General features: G+C 40.7%; 1 protein-coding gene across 1 annotated transcript; it reads left to right on the plus strand.

The window, feature by feature from the left end:
- Window positions 1-800: 800 nt before the first annotated feature.
- On the plus strand, window positions 801-20,132 carry LOC132095833 (fucolectin-5-like). Its single transcript, XM_059500921.1, has 4 exons — window positions 801-870; window positions 3,716-3,995; window positions 4,089-4,228; window positions 19,914-20,132. Exons 1-4 carry the CDS (start codon window positions 801-803, stop codon window positions 19,934-19,936), a joined length of 513 nt encoding a protein of 170 aa, XP_059356904.1. The 3' UTR covers window positions 19,937-20,132.
- Window positions 20,133-21,046: the final 914 nt, after the last annotated feature.

Genomic DNA, 21,046 nt, shown 5'->3' on the forward strand with positions numbered 1-21,046 from the left:
GTTACTTTTATAAGTCCTCAAACAGGCACCAACCAATAACATTAAGAAAATGCCACCCCCAACCATTCACTATCGTTACCTATCATGTGGGTTTGAAAAGAAATGTCTTAGCCTTACCTAGCTTCAAAAGAAAAAGACGAACTCTTCCCTTACTCCCTCTCTATTAAAACACAGGAGACAACACAAATCTTTAAAATAATTGGCATCCTCCTCTCTACAAATGATCCACCAATAACAAAATTGAGCTCATAACTTAAAAAGAAACCTGGCCACGCCGACCAACCATGGGTGGACTTAACCAATAATTGAGGTAGGCAGCTGGTTAGTATGGAATGATATTCCGGACATTATTCAAAAGGAAATGCAAATTGTATTTGCAATTGCGTTTTCAATTTGTGGATGCATAAAATGTGACATAATCCAAACGCAAATGCAAATCGCGCATTAACATTTGCATTTTCATTTAAGCAAACGCACAGTGAGTGCCAAATTTAAAATGGAAATGTAAAGTCCGTTTGCAATTGTGTTTCCCATATCTTACAAGCTATGAGCCTGTCATATTTAAACAGCAATATTAATTACCACATTTGCTTTTTCACTCTCTCTGCACTGCACATGTAAACTGCCAAAACTCGCAATTCCTTTTGCATTTGAATTTCCGACGTCTACACGGAAACCTGTCAATCAAGTGACATGGGTGGGGCCATTTTATTGGGCGTGTTTGCATTGGGAAGTGACGTCACTCACAGTGGACGGTAATAACAATTATTTATAGACGATTTTGCGGAATGTTTTGAAAAATGGAAGAAATCTGGGAAATTGTGGAGGACATTTTGACACTCGTGCAGCAAGTTGACGACAGTTCATACGGTACAGATTTCCTTTTACTCAGAAGCCATTTAGTTTTGGACAGGTTAAATGAGTTTGTGGCCTTGACGAACAGCATCATCAGTAATGATGTCTTTGCCAATTTAATGCCGCGTTTCCACCGAAATTACCCGGAACAATTGTACCAGGAACTGGTACTAGTGTTCCGCGAGGACGCAGGTCCGGTAATTCTGCAAACAGCAGCGTACTTGATAACATCAGTCAGCTCGCCTTGACTACTGTAATTTTCCTCACTGTATATTTACAATAAAACGAAAAAGGATATGAAATACCACTGCCTCCTTTCGTTTTTTATTTAAACATGATAATAGCAGCAGAATGTACTCAGTTCAGGGAAATGTGTATATATACAGCCATTACAAATTAAACTAAATATATCAATTGGCTCTTTTTATCTTTTTGATCCGATGACAACGCACTTATATTTTCAAAATTGCTTTAACGTGAAACAGGAAACTCATGAATAATCATTTATGCTGTGCTCAGTGACACCAAATATCACAGAAACCGGAAATTTCAGAACACTGGCCACTTCACTTAGATTGGCGAAGACATGATTACTGATGATGCTGTTCGTCAAAGCCACAAACTCATTTAACCTGTCCAAAACCAAATGGCTTCTGAGTGAAAGGAAATCTGTACCGTATGAACTGTCATCAACTTGCACGAGTGTCAAAATGTCCTCCACAATTTCCCAGATTTCTTCCATTTTTCAAAACATTCCGCAAAATCGTCTATTAATAATTTTTATTACCGTCGACTGTGAGTGACGTCACGTCCCAATGCAAACACGCCCAATAAAATGGCCTCACCCCTGTCACCTGATTGACAGGTTTCCGTGTAGACGTCGGAAATTCAAATGCAAAAGGAATTGCGATTCCATTTGAGTTTTGGCAGTTCACATGCGCAGTGCAGAGAGTGTGAAAAGGCAAAATAAATATTGCTATTTAAATATGACATGCTCATAGCTCATAAGATATGGGAAAAACAATTGAATACGGACTTTGCATTTCCATCTTAAATTTGGCAGACACTGTGCGTTCGATTAAACGAGAATGCAAACGGTAATGAGCAATTTGCATTTGCGTTTGGATTATGTCCCCTTTTATGCGTCCTCAAAATGAAAAAGACAATTGCAAATTCACTTTGCAATTCCTTTTGAATAATGTCCGGAATATCATTCCATTGGTTAGGGCCCCTTCAAACGGTAACTGGAAACACACGCCAAGGATGACTATCCCAGTCACAACATCTGACTTCAAGTGTATGTGGTTGAGAGGAACACAATCACACCCCATCTTGATACCATGTATTAGTACGTCAGAACTGGTGTGCAAATTCTGCAAGAAGGGAAGAAACACCTTCAGGATTAAAGACTGCTCTGAACCTGTATCTCACAAGGTCACAGCAGGTTGATGATCTGTGTCGGACGAGGAAACAGTACCAGTACGAATGAAAGGCTGCATGGACTTATTCTTAATTACAGATATAGTTTGTTTTTTTGGTCCCCACAAGGATCAAATTTCCCATAAAATATACAACTGTGTGTGTGTGTTTAATTTGATTGAATTTACATGAGAATAGAATAATTGATACATTCACTCCACATGAACTGTTACTGTTACTTTTCCATGTCAAGCTGGCAATGATAAATAAAATTAAACACATTTCTTATTTTTTAAACATGCATTCTTATTTTGAATATCTTCTTAATCACACAAGTTTTTTTTAACTATTCATCCAATTGCATTTATTCAGATGTTCTATATATTGATTTTATTTTACTTTATCACAATCATTTTTCTCATTCAGTATAAACTTCTTGAATGATAAAAGAATACGGCCTCATACAGGAAAACACAACACTACAAACGTCATTGTTATGTTGATTTAACTTTTTTTTTAGATGATTACTTTTAAGAGATTATCTTAATTTGAACCAACACTAAAAATTTAACTCATGGATGGATGCATGCTAGCATAAAACACAAACAATCAAAAAACAAACTAAAAAAAAGCAAAAAATATCCACCCCCCTTACAAAACAAAAACAAACAATCAAACTACATTTTAATTTGCATTTTGCCAGATTTGTTTAGTAAATCAGACTTGACCTGAGAGGTGTTCTGTGAAAAGCATTTCTGGAGTTCCTATGATGTTTGAAATATATTCAACAAACATCCAGTCAGAATTTCTGAAGGGTGGAGACTCAAGCTGCTAAGAGAAATACAAATAAAAAGAGGGATTTATGGTAGAAGAGACAGCAGAAGGGGAAAATCACACTGTTGTCATATCTGACCATCACACTTATCTGGTTATTGGTCTTTAAAAACAAGATGGAAGGACTCTCTTATCTGTTCCTACTTTTAGGTGAGTAAAATTGACACGCATCAATCAAAGGATGTAAATTATAGATGCCGTTTAACTATTCTTTATGAAAATATTTAAAGAATTAAATGCAACCTACAATTGATGGACATCAGAAAAATAAATTTTAATATTTTGTTTTTATAACAGGTGTCTTTTACATTCAGGGGAGTTCAGAAAACTTGGAAGGTAATAAGTAGTAACTAAGGTTCCACTAATTAACATGCATAAACTAACATTAACCAATACACAACTTTGTTAATGTTGGTTAATAAAATTCAACTGCTCAAAGTTAGTTCATGTAAGTGCAGATCCATTAAAAATATTAACTTCAGATGTTAATGTAGTAGTAAATGTAATTGAGTGTCTTGGGTTGGAATATAATATTTGAAACCAATTGGAATGTACTGAAACTTCACACATTTGAGTCTTGACCCTCTGTCTCTTTAAATGTTTTCAGAGAATTTGGCATTAAAAGGAACAGCTGTACAGTCATCCACATATTCCACTTGGGGAGCTGCAAATGCCATCGACGGCATCAGATACGCTCCAGGTTTAGCCTCAAGCTGCTCCCACACAGATAACGATCTCAACCCGTGGTGGAGGCTGGACCTGCTGGATTCTTACTACATTTACAACGTGTCCATCACCAACAGAAAGGACTGCTGTTCGGAGCGCATGACTGGAGTTGAGATCCGCATCGGAAACTCTCTGGAAAACAACGGCAATAACAATCCAAGGTGAAATAATGAAAACAGTTATGAACGTGTCAGGAGAACTGGATTTGAGCAGGTCAGCTGATTGTGTCGTGGTTTCTCTCTTTCTCTCTGCAGATGTGGTGTCACTTCATCTGTCCCAGCCGGCAGTTCTGTCAGTTTCTCTTGCGGTGGAATGGAAGGTCGTTATGTGAACATGTACATTCCTAACATCCAGGAGTATCTCACACTGTGTGAGGTGGAGGTTTATGGAACAGGTAACTCTGGCACCTCATTCTAGATTGTTAAAGTGCTGTCAAATTAGTGAAATTTAATGTGGAAAAATAGGTCCATTGTCCGTTGTCAGTAGAGATGTATGATGAACAGAAATGAACAATCAACTATTTTAAAGGGGTCATATGATGCATTTTCTAGTTTTCCTTTCTCTTTGGAGTGTAACAAACTGTTTGTGAATAGATAAGATCCCTAAAGTTGCAAAGACTAAAATCTCAAACCCAAAGAGATAGTCCAGAAATGAACAATCAACTATTTTAAAGGGGTCATATGATGCATTTTCTAGTTTTCCTTTTTCTTTGGAGTGTTACAAGCTGTTTGTGAATAGATAAGATCCCTAAAGTTGCAAAGACTAAAATCTCAAACCCAAAGAGATAGTCTTAATAAAAGTTAAGACTTGTCCACTCCCTCCTAAAACGCCTTGTTTAAACATGCCCCCACATGTGTACTCACTGTTGGAAGATTTGCATAAAGCCGGCCAAATGTTCACGCAAAGAAAGGAGTAACCTTGATTCTCACTGTAGTATTATTGCCACGGCTGTTTGTTTTGTTGTGAAAGCGAAACTACTTTGTTTGATCTTCCAAAAGAGGACACAACTAGAAATCAGTGGTTTAGTTGTATTTGCAGCACTCTTCCAGAACAGTTCAACACAGATGTTTAAATTTTACGAAGGACTGTTTCCTGACATGGGAGAGTAGCCTTCAATGCTGGTGAAACGGAGGCCAGCGAGTAGGTGCTGTGCAGGTAAACCTCACCCCCGATCGCAAGAGACACACTAGCGACACACACTAGTGGCTGCAGTCATTTAGCCTCCTTGTTAGTGCGTCTGCCTCCAACGCCAGAGACTCAGGTTCAAGGTCCACTTAGAGCGAGTGCGAGTGTGACCCGATGAATCTTTGACCAGATCTAGATTTAAAGGTTCTTGACTACGCCACCTGGTGCCTCTCACACCAGGATATACTTTGCACCTTAACTGCTAATTATCTAATCGAAGGCAAGCAGATTCGTAGCAATACACCAAAGATGAACTGGACAGAGACGTGCTTTCAATATAAAAATAATAACAAAACTTTATTGTACAATAGTATAATACAAGAGTCACATCGTCATACTGGAGGCACAGTATTAAAACGAGAGACTAGACCTGGTATTGGCTGTTACAAGAGACAATACGATTAACAATTTAACTAGAAAATACTGAGTCACTGTCAAGGCAGGTTACCTGTCCGGGATACGCGTGACGTTCACCGCCCGTGCTCTGGATACTGTAGCCCACGATCACGTGCACACACACACACACACACACACACACACACACACACACACACACACACACACACACACACACACACAGGCAGGCACAACCACTACAAGCCAATGATTCAATCAATATTGTGAAGTGCAGATTACCACTACAATACGTGGTGCAGTGCGCGAGGACGGAACCAGGAACCTCTCTTATGAGCAGCTACTCTAGTACTCTAGAAGAAGGAAGAAAATTACAAGAAAGTTATCACTACCAGAGTGGATAGAGAATGTAAAACTATACACCACTAGTACAGCCAATACCATATCATTCGGACAGATATGTAGACGGAGGCTACGGCAAAATAACCACAATAAAAAAGAAAAGAAAATATATCTATAAAACTTAATTTGGGCAAGGCAAAGCAGCAGGAGCAATCTGTCTACAAACACAAAATCATTAAAATTAGTGCTTGATATACACAATGCACAAATATTCCTGTAGCATCGCAAACATTTCATAAAAACATTATTTTCTTTTACCTCAATGTAGACATACGAACTGACACAGCGGAAAAACAGCCCTTTGCGCCAGTCTTCACAATCCTACATAATAGTTGTTACACACAGCATATTCATTAAATACATTTATATTAAGAGTTGACAATAAAACACAGTCATGCATTACGTCAGGGCAACACAATCAGACTCCTTTTACATGTGTTCAATGCTTTTAGTCCTAACACACTGGATCTACCCGTAACACAATAAACAAACATTTACCTTCTTAATGTTGCTGCTTAGTTGCGGTACAGCTACCTGGCAGGTGCATTGCCCAAGACCTGTGCGCAAATGTGCTCATTAAAATGCATGTCCCAGCAATGACACCCACGTTATGATTATCAGTAAAATGCACAAATAATACCTTCAGTAATACACAGCACGATTACCCGGAAGCATCTGGCAATCAGTCAAACACCTATTTTCCAATAGCCCAGTATTAGATACAATATAAATGCTTAGCTTGCTACATCATATAAACATTTACCATACCTTCGTTGCACAGGAAAACCACATACCCAAGCAGTAACAAAATGTATCTGAACACCAGAGAATCTCTCTAAGCCCAACAGTGCAGACTATTTTATAGAAACTGACCTAGACGCAAATGAGTTGTTTAGCCACTCACGGCTAGCTGGGTGACGTCAGAGGACTACCGTAGCTGCAGAGGGACAAACTTCAACAGGACAGCGAATAATCTGACGGTTACACTCTACCCCCCCGATTTGTTATCGGCGTCCCGCCGATAAGCTCAATAGGTCATAACTCTGCCTTTCTTTAATAAAAAGAATACCAGATAAACAAAATGCAAGGGGGTAACCTAATACCAAGGACGGAAAACCGTTGTCACTTTACCGCTAGACCCAAGTACTTGAGAGTTAGTAGCCCCATCTGCCCTACTCACCACTGGCACTGGGAGGTGGTGTAGGTTGGCGTGTCTTCCTGCAGTAGTCCGAGCTGTTCTCCGGGATGCCACTGAGCCAGCTAGTGTCTCGTCCGTGATGGGGGCGACATGCGGGGAATCAGGCAAAGCCAGCCTGGGAGCATCCACTGGAAGAGTGGTGGCAAGCTGGATAGGTGGAACCTCTTCCCGAGAGCGGACAAGAACCCATCGGCCAGGGGTGTCACCATCTGCTGACTGGCTTGTTTCCCCCTGCAGTTCCACCGGCCTGTTGGGTGTTTGTGGGTCCTGATCCAAGTGGGCAGGCTTTAGCATGGTTCGATGTACTTGTCGTACTTTGCTTAGGTCCTGTGTTGGGGCCACGGAATATACCACCCCACCAAGTGGGGGTGCACGGATGACCTGATGTATTGTGGCGCCCCAGGCATCTTGGATCTTCGAACGGCCCCTCGTTGTATGGTCTCTGATGTAGACGTGCTGTCCTTCTACCAGTGGCTCACTCCGGATTTTCTGGTCATGCCGTTCTTTTCTCTTGGAAGCAGCAGCTTGCATACGCTCCTTGGCATGCTGGAAGGCCACATTAAGGCGCCGCTGGTGCTCTTGGACCCATTCACACACATGCCCGTGTCCAGGCTCTTGTACCCTGCCAAGCAGGAAGTCCACCGGTAACTGGGGGTCTTGCCCGAACATAAGGTAATACGGTGAGTCGCCAGTTGTCTGATGAACAGCAGTGTTGTAACTAAACACTAATTGGGGTAGGTGCTCTGGCCAGCGGCGCTTCAAATCTATGGGCAGAGTACGGAGCAGATCGTGCATCGTGCGGTTGAAACGCTCACACTGGCCGTTGCCCTGAGGGTGATAAGGGGTGGTCCGGGTCTTCTGGATACCATACAGGGCACACAACTGGTAGATGATGGCATTCTCAAAGCTGAGTCCCTGATCAGAATGTAGGCGAGCTGGGACCCCAAAACGAAAGAACCACTCCCGGATGAGCACACTGGCCACAGTTGTTGCCTTCTGGTCCCTAGTGGGCACGGCCTGTGTGAATTTAGTAAAAACATCCGTCATGATCAACACTTGCTCTCTACCATCCATTGCAGGCTCCAGGAAGGTGAAATCCACAGCCAATATCTGGTTTGGACGAGATGCCAGGAGGTGCCCCATGGGTGCATGGGGTCGGAGTTGCGAAGACTTCGCAAGGGTACACCGCTCGCAGTTCTGACACCACTGCTTTATATCTTCCCCCATTCCTGGCCAATAGCACCGCAATCTTATCAGCTCTGTGGTACGTTCAACTCCCTGGTGGCCATGGTCGTTGTGGAGCTGCTGTAGGACTTCCTCCTTTAGGCATGCAGGCAACAAGAGCTGACGCACCTCTTCACCCCCATCTGGACGGAATGTTCGGCGGTAGAGCAGTCCATCGGCTCCCACAACACGGTCCCATTGTTGCAGCAGCACACGGATAGGGCCCGGCAATTTCCTACGCACTGTCGGGTCGGGCAGACCCTGTGCCAACCAAAATGGCAGAAAGGCCCCGATAGTGGGGTCTGCTGCTTGTAACCTTCTTAACTCCTCGAGGGTGCGGGAGGGGAAGGCCGAGACAGCCATCTGGATTGCCAGTGGTGGATCTTGACATCTGGTCGTTTGTTGTACAAGAACTGGTATAGCTGTCCCTAGTGTGGAAGACTCTATGGTCTGTCCCAGTGGTGCTGCAGGTTGTCGGGAGAGGGCATCTGCATTCCTGTTAGTACGACCAGGCCTATAACGGATGATGTAATTGAAAGCAGCCAGCTCGGCCTCCCACCGATGTTCAGTCGCTCCCAGCTTGGCAGTCCCCAGATGGCTCAGGGGATTATTGTCCATCCAAACAGTGCATTGTTGGCCCCACAGATATTCCCGAAACTTGTCGGTCATGGCCCACTTCATTCCAAGGAACTCCAGCTTCATCGAACTGTAGTTCTTTTCTGATGGACTGAGACTACGACTAGCATAGGCGATTGGCCGGATCTTTCCTTGCTGCTCCTGCGAGAGAACTGCTCCGAGACCAATGTGGCTAGCATCCACCTCTAGAATAAAAGGTAAGTTAAAATCAGCGAACGCCAAAGTGGGGGCACTCACCAACCTCTGCTTCAAGGCCTGGAAGCTGTTCTCACAGACATCTGTCCACACTCCATCAAGCCGTGGCCCTTGGCCCTTCCGGGTCTTAGTACCGCCAAGCTGTGCCCCCAGTTGGTTTAAAGGAGCTGCCAGCTTGGAAAAGCCCTCCACAAATCGCCTTTAATAACCCGCAAAACCAAGGGAAGACCTCAAGTCGGACACGGTGGTGGGACGGGGCCACTTAGCCACTGCGGACACCTTGGCTGGGTCAGTGGATACACCTTCGCGGGAGACAAGGTGGCCCAGATACTGGACTTCCTTCTGGAAAAAACAGCATTTCTCCAGCTTTGCTTTCAGACCTTCTTTCCGTAGACGGCTCAACACTAGATCCAGACGGTGTATATGATCTTCGACACTAGAAGAGAAAACAATTATATCGTCCAGATCTAGATTTAAAGGTTCTTGACTACGCCACCTGGTGCCTCTCACACCAGGATATACTTTGCACCTTAACTGCTAATTATCTAATCGAAGGCAAGAAGATTCGTAGCAATACACCAAAGATGAACTGGACAGAGACGTGCTTTCAATATAAAAATAATAACAAAACTTTATTGTACAATAGTATAATACAAGAGTCACATCGTCATACTGGAGGCACAGTATTAAAACGAGAGACTAGACCTGGTATTGGCTGTTACAAGAGACAATACGATTAACAATTTAACTAGAAAATACTGAGTCACTGTCAAGGCAGGTTACCTGTCCGGGATACGCGTGACGTTCACCGCCCGTGCTCTGGATACTGTAGCCCACGATCACGTGCACACACACACACACACACACACACACACACACAGGCAGGCACAACCACTACAAGCCAATGATTCAATCAATATTGTGAAGTGCAGATTACCACTACAATACGTGGTGCAGTGCGCGAGGACGGAACCAGGAACCTCTCTTATGAGCAGCTACTCTAGTACTCTAGAAGAAGGAAGAAAATTACAAGAAAGTTATCACTACCAGAGTGGATAGAGAATGTAAAACTATACACCACTAGTACAGCCAATACCATATCAGTCGGACAGATATGTAGACGGAGGCTACGGCAAAATAACCACAATAAAAAAGAAAAGAAAAGATATCTATAAAACTTAATTTGGGCAAGGCAAAGCAGCAGGAGCAATCTGTCTACAAACACAAAATCATTAAAATTAGTGCTTGATATACACAATGCACAAATAGTCCTGTAGCATCGCAAACATTTCATAAAAACATTATTTTTTTTTACCTCAATGTAGACATACGAACTGACACAGCGGAAAAACAGCCCTTTGCGCCAGTCTTCACAATCCTACATAATAGTTGTTACACACAGCATATTCATTAAATACATTTATATTAAGAGTTGACAATAAAACACAGTCGTGCATTACGTCAGGGCAACACAATCAGACTCCTTTTACATGTGTTCAATGCTTTTAGTCCTAACACACTGGATCTACCCGTAACACAATAAACAAACATTTACCTTCTTAATGTTGCTGCTTAGTTGCGGTACAGCTACCTGGCAGGTGCATTGCCCAATACCTGTGCGCAAATGTGCTCATTAAAATGCATGTCCCAGCAATGACACCCACGTTATGATTATCAGTAAAATGCACAAATAATACCTTCAGTAATACACAGCACGATTACCCGGAAGCATCTGGCAATCAGTCAAACACCTATTTTCCAATAGCCCAGTATTAGATACAATATAAATGCTTAGCTTGCTACATCATATAAACATTTACCATACCTTCGTTGCACAGGAAAACCACATACCCAAGCAGTAACAAAATGTATCTGAACACCAGAGAATCTCTCTAAGCCCAACAGTGCAGACTATTTTATAGAAACTGACCTAGACGCAAATGAGTTGTTTAGCCACTCACGGCTAGCTGGGTGACGTCAGAGGACTACCGTAGCTGCAGAGGGACAAACTTCAACAGGACAGCGAATACTCTGACGGTTACACGAGGACCCAAGAGAAAGGGGTTACACCGGCTGTTCTAACTCACAGCCTGTATCTATGTTTTCATATTTAAAGAATTTGCCACTGACGATTCAAATGCAAGTTTGGAGAAGTGTAGAGTAGCACTTGTTGTTTGTCGTTTCTCTGATCTCAAATAACAGGAAAAATAGCATTATTGCCCCAAATGGTGGCACTGTATCTCAGATTCCTTTGAGGGTGTGTTAAAATTCATTCATTTTTCATCTCAAGCTCATCTTCACAATAAAACATTAGTTTAAATGTCAACTGAGGAAAGCTATATCTTTGTTATTGTACACACTAAAAAATGTTGGGTTAAAAATAACCCAACCAGTAACCCAACTATGGGTTGGTATAGCACCTTCCCATCTGTGGGTTATTTCAACCCAATGAATTGGGTTAAAATCCCGTTGGGTTAAAGGTTACCCAACAGTTGAGTTAATTATTTATATTAATTAACATCATTTTTTTTTTATAAAAAATTACTTAACTGTATTATGAAACTACTTTGTTGTAAATTTTATTTTAATATGCAAATAACACATTTACAAATATATTTTGAAATATTTTATTTAAATGTACAAGAATGTGTAAAAACACAACTGACATTTTCAAGATATATAAATGTGTCGATTCATATCAAAACACACAAATGTGCAAATACAGTTCACAGCTGTGGCCTAATGGTTAGAGAGTTGGACTAGTTTCCAGATGATCGCCGGTTCGAGTCTTGGTGCTGGCAGGAGTTGTAGGTGGGGGAGAGTGAATGAACAGAGCTCTCTCCCGCCCTCAATACCCATGGCTGAAGTGCCCTTGTGCAAGGCACTGAACCCCCAGTTGCTCCCCGGACGCTGGATCTATAGCTGCCCACTGCTCCGGGTGTGTGTTCACTTCTCACTGCTGTGTGTGTGCACTTGGATGGGTTAAATGCAGAGAACCAATTCTGAGTATGGGTTACCATACTTGGCAAATGTCACAACTTTCACTTTCAAAAAATATAAAACATAAAATCAAGTAATAATATGCAAGCTGCTGGACCTACTGATGATCAATAAAACAAAAATGTTTTTTACTGATTACTAAATACAAAGTTTTTAAGGAGGAGGCCGTGTGAAGAAGGAACTATTAAAGATAAATGTGTGTTCCAAAAACTCACAAATGGGAGCAGAGGGCTTTAGGTAGTAGTTGTCATATACAAAGAAAAGTATGAAACACAGATCGACTGCTTGTAGTATCATCTTCTGTTCCATCGCCTCCCCGCTTAAAATAATAAAAACTTGGGAGGAGTTTTCTTTGTCACCAAGCACCAGGACATGTGGATTCTGAATTGTCTTGTGATTCAAGTACAGCACTGTATTAGTGCCAACCTTTGTGATGATATTTCATTGATACACTAACTTTACAAATTAGTGAATTTAAATGAGTTAAAGCTATAGCGAATTTAAATTGGTTAAAGTGATAATTCACCCAAAAATGAAAATTCTGTCATCATTTTTTTTTTCAAAATATCTTCTTGGATCGATACAAATTGTACAACGTGTGTCTCATACAAAATAAATAAAGGTGACTTGACTACACAGGGCACTGTAATTTTAAGTGTTGCTTTTACTTACAGGTTGAATGTCAATGAAGGACCGCTTCATTTCCGTGTATGACATGCACACCATTTTTCCATTTGTGTGGTATGGTGCAGACAGCAGGAAGGGGTTTAAAGACAATTTCTGCATGAACACCTTTAAATGAAAAAAGTACAGAGAAAGCACAAGTTAAAAAAAAAAACTAAGCTTACAGTTTAAATTTTTACAGTCTTTGTGGAGATCATTTGAACTAAGAGACATACTAAACCAGTTTTCACTCCCTCCAGAAAATGTGCAGCAATATTTGCGGCTAATGGGAGTAAATTTTACCACCCTCTACCCTTTGTCTGATTTGGTCATTAAGTTTGGACTTGTAGGGAGGAACAAAAGTACACTGTAAATGAAAGGAAGCTTTGTTGGACGGAATGCGGCAATACACTTATCATTTCACCTCATTTGTCTTTTTTCATAATTTTTGGAAGTCATACTGTAGGTCTAAGTAAAATTGAAAACGTATGTATAATTAATTTAAATAGGTTAATTAGGTCCGCATCAGGAAGGGGGATGAATGGAAAACCGCCTTTAATACCCCCAGAGGGCACTTTGAATACTTTGTGATGCCGTTCGGGCTCTCCAACCCGCCAGGGTTTTTCCAAGCACTCGTTAATGACGTGTTGAGGGATATGGTAGTTCAGTTTATATATGTTTACCTGGATGACATACTGATTTTTTCTTCATCTCCAGGAACACGTTCAACACGTCAGACGAGTGCTCCAGAGGTTACTTGAGAATGGGCTTTTTGTCAAGGCGGAGAAATGCGTATTCCATGCACAGTCTGTTCCCTTCCTAGGGTATATCGTCTCATCCGAGGGAATACGTATGGACCCTGACAAAGTTAAGGCTGTGATAGATTGGCCATCTCCAGATTCCCGTAAGGCCCTACAGTGGTTTCTGGCTTGCTCAGTTTGCGCCAGTGGGAAGTCATCTAACCGACCTCCTGATGGGCTCCTTCAACCACTGTCTGTCCCTTCGAGACCCTGGTCCCACATCACACTAGATTTTGTTACCGCCCTCCCGCCCTCTAATGGCATAATGGTCGTTTTGACCGTAGTGGACCGGTTCTCGAAGGCGGCACATTTCATTCCCTTGCCCAAATTACCGACAGCCAAGGAAACAGCGGTCACTGTCCTAGATCACGTCTTTCGGCTTCATGGCCTCCCGGTAGACATGGTTTCTGACAGGGGATCTCAATTTATATCAAAATTTTGGAAAGAGTTTTGTAAATTGCTAGGAGCGTCAGTTAGCTTGTCTTCGGGTTATCATCCCCAAAGTAACGAACAGTCTGAGCGAGCCAACCAAGATTTAGAGAGGACGTTGCGATATTTGGTCTCCAAGATTCCTTCTTCCTGGAGTCAACAACTCTCTATGGTGGAGTACGCTCACAATTCATTACTAGTGTCAGCTACGGGCCTTTCTCCGTTCAAGTGCAGTTTAGGTTACCAGCCACCAGATTTTCCCAGTCTGGAATCTGAAGTCGCAGGTCCCCTCCGCTCACGTGTTTGTCCAGAGGTGCCACCGCACCTGGACCAGAGCCCGCAAGACTCTGCTCTGGATGAGGGAGCGCACTAAGGCCAAGGCCGATCGCCACCGGTCAAAGCCTCCCGTTTACGTCGTGGGTCAAAAGGTGTGGCTTTCTACCAGTAACATTCCACTGCGTTCCGTATCTAATAATTTAGCTCCCAAATTTATTGGCCCGTTTACTATCACCAAGATCATTAGTCCGGTGACAGTCCACCTCAAACTACCTCCAGCGTAAAGGAGGATACACCCCGCCTTTCATGTGTCCAAAATTAAACCCGTGTTTTATGCACGTATTAATCCGCCTACTCCCGTTCCCCCGCCGCTGCGTCTCGTAGATGGGGAACCGACTTATTCGGTTAATCGTATTCTGGACTCGAGACGGAGGGGACAAGGATTCCAGTACCTGGTGGAATGGGAAGGTTACGTTCCGGAGGAGAGGAGTTGGGTACCTGCTAGGGACATATTGGATCACTCACTTATTGATGATTACAATCAGCAGGTAGGCCCTTCTGGGAACTCCAAGAGGAGTTCTTAGAGGGGGGGGGGGGGGGGGGTACTGTCACGGTTGGTAAACCGTGATCTCTGGGTTTTGCACTTTGTGGTGAAGTCTGTGTGTTTCGCGTCTGCACTGATTAGTTTGTGGGCGTCTCCGTTAATTGTCATCAGCAGCAGCTGTCACTCTTACACACTCCCTATATATTGGCTTGTCTCACGTCTTGTGTTTTTGAGAAAGTTGTTTCGTGTCTGATCTCTGTCTCTTGCTTCTGTGTTGTTTGCGTTGGATGTCCGTGTCTTCCCCCGGAACCTCATCCACTCTCCGCACCTTCACAAAGAATCATGACTTACCTTACGCTCAATTCCCTGCAGTTCCTGTGCCCTCCTCTCCTGCGGCCTTCTCACCGTCACCATCCGGATTCCTCACCGCCTCACCGCCGTCTTGGATTGTCATCTTCCCAGCATCGTGTTGTACCCTTGTTTGTCTGTTTAATATTCATTAAACTGTTTAACTCGCACTTGTTTCCAGCTCCTCCTTCACCCAGTCGTCACAGTTACTTACCTTAAAATGTTTCAATTAACAGGCATAAATTCTATCACTGCAATTTTTCCTTCACGAAAAAGTCCACTGTCTAAAACACAAGTATAAACACATTTAGTACAACACATTTAAAAAACATGTTAATCAGTCTAACTTAGCTTTATAAGAGAAATGGCTGCAATTATAGGGTATTCTAATAGATGCATAGCAATATCCAATATGAATAAACACTTTTAATAAAAAAAAAGAAAACACTTTTACTATACAATTAATTTTACTATTTGTCACTTAGACAAATATGGTTTCTTTTTTATGCTCTCCTCTTAAAGGTTTGTTGTAGGAGTAAAGTTATGTAAATTTGGGGCACTGGTTTAAATTTCCGCTGAAAGAGAGGAATGCCTCACGAGTGCGCGCTTTTCTTTCGTCTGGGTTTTGAACTTTTATAACAGAAAATTGCAGGTTCATTCAAAGGATAGTGGCCTAGAAGCACTTCAGTATTTTCTATCTTTGAATAAGGCGGAGTCAAAACCTAGCACTGAGTGCATATTAGACTTGGTGAACATAGTTCTTACCAATAACTTCTTTCGCTTCCAAGATGAGTTTTATATACAAAAGAAAGGCACTGCCATGGGAAGCAAAATGGCCCCTAATTATGCTTGTTTATTTATGGGTCTTTTGAGAATCAATTTGTGCTGCATCAGAGAAATCCATTTTATTCTAAAATCTTATTTTACAAGAGGTTTATTGACGATATTTTTCTGATTATTGATTGCACAGTGGATGTATTAAATGACTTTCAGGAGTATTTGAACTCTTGTAATGAACATTTAAAATTTACTCTGGAATATGATAAACAACGCATCAGTTTTCTGGATATCCAGATATATAAAGATGGTACGGTCTTAACAACTGATCTTTTTCGCAAGCCTACAGATCGCAACACTATATTGCATGGGGATAGTTTTCATCCCAGGCCGTTGGTCAAAAGTCTCCCAATAAGTCAGTTTAATCGTGTACGCAGAATATGCAGCGATGACACATCTTACTCAAAGCAGGCTGCGGACTTGACAAAAAGATTCCTCAATAGAGGGTACAAACAAGATTGGGTGGATTCGGCAAAATAACGTTTTGATCAGACAACGCAAGATGAGTGCCTTCGATCAAATAAACGCACAAAACCCCCAAATAAGTCTCCTTTATGCTGTGTAAAATACTCTCCACTTGTATCAGAATTTAGAAAATCTGTTTACAAACATTGGCACATTATTGATTCGGACCCCAAACTAATCAGAGTCTTCCCAGAAAAACCTAAGTTTATTTTTAAGCGTGCTTCTAACTTAAAAGACCATCTAGTTAAGAATGATATACGTCCACAACTTACAACTCCTTTTTTTAACATGCAAGAGGGTAATTATAGATGTGGAAGTTGTGCCCAGTGCTCGTATACGCATAAATGTAACAATTTTAATCATCCACACACTTTTAAGACACTATCTATTCGCGGCACCATTACATGTAGTACCACACATGTTATTTATTTAGTCAGTTGCCCATGTGGCTTATCATATGTCGGTAAAACAATGAGAGCGCTACGGACTAGGCTCAGTGAGCACAGAAGCACCATCAGAACAGGAGATGAACGTAGTCCTGTTGCTGCTCATTTTAAATTAGCTGGGCATAATGTCAGCGCCCTTAGATATATTGGGGTGGAGCGGGTCAACAAACCGTTTAGAGGAGGTGATCATGGTAAAAAGCTTCTCCAACGGGAAACTTTTTGGATTTACTATTTAAACACATTATCTCCTTATGGTCTTAATGAAGATTTTGACATAAAGCCATTCTTATGAGTACATTTGTGTTCGAGCCATGCTTACAATGAGTGCATTTGTGTTTCTGCATGTAGGCTATGTATGTTGATTGTTTTCTCCATACAACTGTTCCCTTAATTGAGTAATGAGTGGGGTTATTATGACTTGTAATTGTCACATGACTTGTATTTGTGTATGTCTAATTAAGGTGATCACCTGTGTCTATTTAAAGGTGATTTCACTTCACATTGATATTAAACCTGATGAAGACCTGAGGGTCGAAACGTTGCTTGTTTTTTAATAAATTATGGGAGTTAGCAGTGTTGCGGACATCACATTTCTTCACTTTCATTCAAATGATTCTCACGGAGTCTGTCGCATGACTGATGTGTGAGCTCAGCTCGCTCGAACAGCTTCTTTCACTGGTCCGATCCGATAAATGGTCCGTGTGGCTTTTCTAGCTTAATTCTAATGATTTAGTCAAACTTTCACATTTCACCAGACATTTTTATGAATGTTAAGTAATACTTATCTAAACAGTTGTGCAGTTAATATTTTAATGTATTAATGCTAGCGAACAAACAGGAACAGCATTCATTTACAATCGATCTGATTCTCTAGGAGAAACAAACGGACTAAAGAGAATTAAAACTTTTTTTAACGTATAAAAAAATAATAATTAATGTACCAGTACAGATTACTTAATGTTATAACAGTTATATACACCATACAATTATATTAACAGTTACTTACCTCGTAATCATGCAGGCTGCCGCCGATGTCTGCGCTGAGTCACTGACTGGACCATTAAAATTTGAACGGTTAGGTTAAAAAAACAACCCAACGTTTTTTACTGTGTACTGTCCTTTAATCTGTTAAGGATGATTTTTGATGACAGCGCTGCTTAGTGCACTTATTGTCTGTATCTTGTATATTGTTGAAAGTAAAAACTAGTTCCTTGTTTACAACCCTGTTTCAGTCTCTTTCAATATAAAAGTCTTTACTGCTGACTCATAAAAACAGCCCCTTGTCGCCATTTAATGGAGGAATAATGTCACTAAAATCACCATCAAGAACACACACACTGTTTCGTAATAATACTAAATACTACTATTTTTTTATATAAAATAGCATTTATAAAATAACTAACACCGCACGAATGTTCACACAAAGAATGGGGAAGAGGTTTGGAGTCTGTATGGGTTTGTTCCCCTCGGCTAGGGCTGGGCGATATGATAAAAATATAACAAATCTTTTTTTTTTTTTTTTTATCATGATTTTATGACAATTCTTTTTCATGTTGGTTTTTCTCTTTACCAAGCTGTTTGAGCATCACAGCCAAACTAATTTCCCTATTATAACGTATGAAATATGAAAAAGTATCGTTGTCATTATTTTATTTGTTATTAAAAAATGAGAACAAAGATACACATTACAAATACAGGTACAAATACAAAGCTTTTCAGTCAAGAGTATTGAGTGATTTTTCTCTCTTTGTTTGGTGTTTTATTAACATTAAAGGAATAATTCACCCAAAAATGTATTTACCTTCATTTACCCACTCTTAAACCTGCATTAGTTTTCTTCTTCTACTAAACATAAACATTATTTTGAAGAATGTAGAAAACCAAACTGTTGTTGGTTCACAGTGACTTCCATAGTATATATATTTTTTCCTACTATCAAAGTCAATGAAGACAGGCAACTGTTTGGTTTTCCAGATTCTTAAAAAATCTTCTTTTGTGTTCAGCACAAGAATTAATTTAATATAGGTTTAGGACAGCATGTGAGTGAATAAACAATGACAGAAATGTAATTTTAGGGTGAACTATCCCTTTATTTAAATCGGCAGCATATAGCCTACTGTTCCTTTAAGACCTGCACGCATCTCATATACAGACATGCATCTGTTTCTTACAGTTGTTTAATTTCATTTTAGACATAACCAACTGAGACTTTACATAAACCTTGTGTGTTTTGACAGTATTAGCACAAAACATCAGTAATCAGTAATCAGTTTTCGTGTGCGCTTTTGAGTGTGCTCAGAAAAAGAATGCACGTCAGAGCAGTACACAAATGAAACATTTAAACAACCACTAAGGCTTTAAAGCAGATGCAAAAAAAGCGCAGTGTCCCATGAGAGTAACACTGATGTTAATGTTTGTCGCAGTATATTGATTCAGTGGCGCCAGAACTGCAGCTGATAGAATGTGCACTGCAGCACAATACAATGATATTTCTGCAAAAGCAGACCGTAGAGACATTTTTATCGTCTACTATCAAAAATCTTCATATCCTACCCTTGGGAGAACACGTGGCAGACCAGAACGCAAGCGCACTTTAGCATTAGACCTCAAAGGGGCAGGGTCTCGAAACTCGCATGGCGCCCCCCCTTGTCATTTCTCTGATCACAAATGCAAAAATGGTTATTATTTTCATGCAATGTTTAAAAAGATAGTATAAGTGATTGTAAACAGTAATTATGTCCCCCCTGGATGCAACAAATGCCTCATTTGTAATGGTTTTTACTGGTTCAAGCACAACGCACTGGATAGCTGGCTAATCAGAGCACACCTTGTTTTCAGTACGATGAGCTTTATAAAAATCAACGTGTTTCAGAAGGGCGGGAGAAACAATAATCTACAGTATGTGGAAAATAATGTGTTTGTTCCAATGACATATGACCCCTTTAAAATGTAAATAACACTGAGATAAGAGCGAAAATGGGCTGTCAACATAAATTCTAATTATATTATTCAGTAATTATTGAATGTATCATCCTTTGAGTGCAGTAATGAATATATATATTTTATTTTTTATCTAGACTCTTGTGAAGACTTCATATGACCCAGCACCTGTGAGTAGATGATGGCTACCCTGCAAGGACTCCAGATACAAAATTATGACATTTTCATTGGTTTAAAATGAACACAAAGTTTGCAATGTGAATGCATATCTGGTATTTGTAAATACTATAATTTGAATTAGATTTCAACTGTTCTGATACAAGGTCATATAAAGACTATTCTGATTTTGTAACAGAAAAGCGTGCATTTTCTGTAAAACTGCTTTGAAACAATATGTGTTTTGAAATGTGTTATACAAATAAATCTGAATTAAACTGAATGAGCCATTGCATTGTTGTTGTCTCCGAGGGAGTGTTGAAAGTTTCAATATATATATATATATATATTGGCCAAATACAGAAATATATATATATATATATATATATATATATATATATATATATATATATATATATATATATATATATATATATATATATATATATACATACACAGGCCAAATACACACTGAATAGGGAGATAAGAGTGGCAAAGTTAAAGGGTTGGGGGGGTTACAATGCTGTTTCGTGCATTCAGAGTTGTTTACACTGTTAAAGAGTTGGCTTCTCATGCTAAGCATGGACAACGTTTCAAAAAACAATTTGGATGTGTGACTGAGTATTTATATGCCAAATATCTTACTTCCAGGTTCGTGCAAGAGAGTTTATTTTTTTCATTGTGGCTCTTCATGACGTAGATGAGGGTGGAACTCCTTATATGGGCATTTCTTCCAGAAAACTGTGCCCCCACACATCAGCTGGAGTGAGAGCAAGATCGCGCCCATCAACAAGCTTCATCTGGTGGCAGCGCTGCACGGGACTTGCTCAGGAAGAATGTCTCCAAAGAAATGAGTTTTTGGTTGTGAACTTTGAACTTTGTTCAGCTTCCTAAAGATGGAAAGATGGTTACAAGTGCACACGCAGCAGCTTCTCTCTCTCCCATCAAAATGATGCTTTTGTCTTGTGAGTTGCAGTGTTTTTGTATGTCTTCGTAGCGTCTACATGTCTTGAAGCACGCATACAGTTGTGAGCAGGGCTGTGCACAGACATTTTGAGGTGCAGTGGCCCAAACCAAAAAAGGGGTACTATGGGGGGGGTGCTTGTTACAAATT

Source organism: Carassius carassius, chromosome 2 (assembly GCF_963082965.1).
Source record: "Carassius carassius chromosome 2, fCarCar2.1, whole genome shotgun sequence".
In the NCBI taxonomy this organism is placed as follows: Eukaryota; Metazoa; Chordata; class Actinopteri; order Cypriniformes; family Cyprinidae; genus Carassius; species Carassius carassius.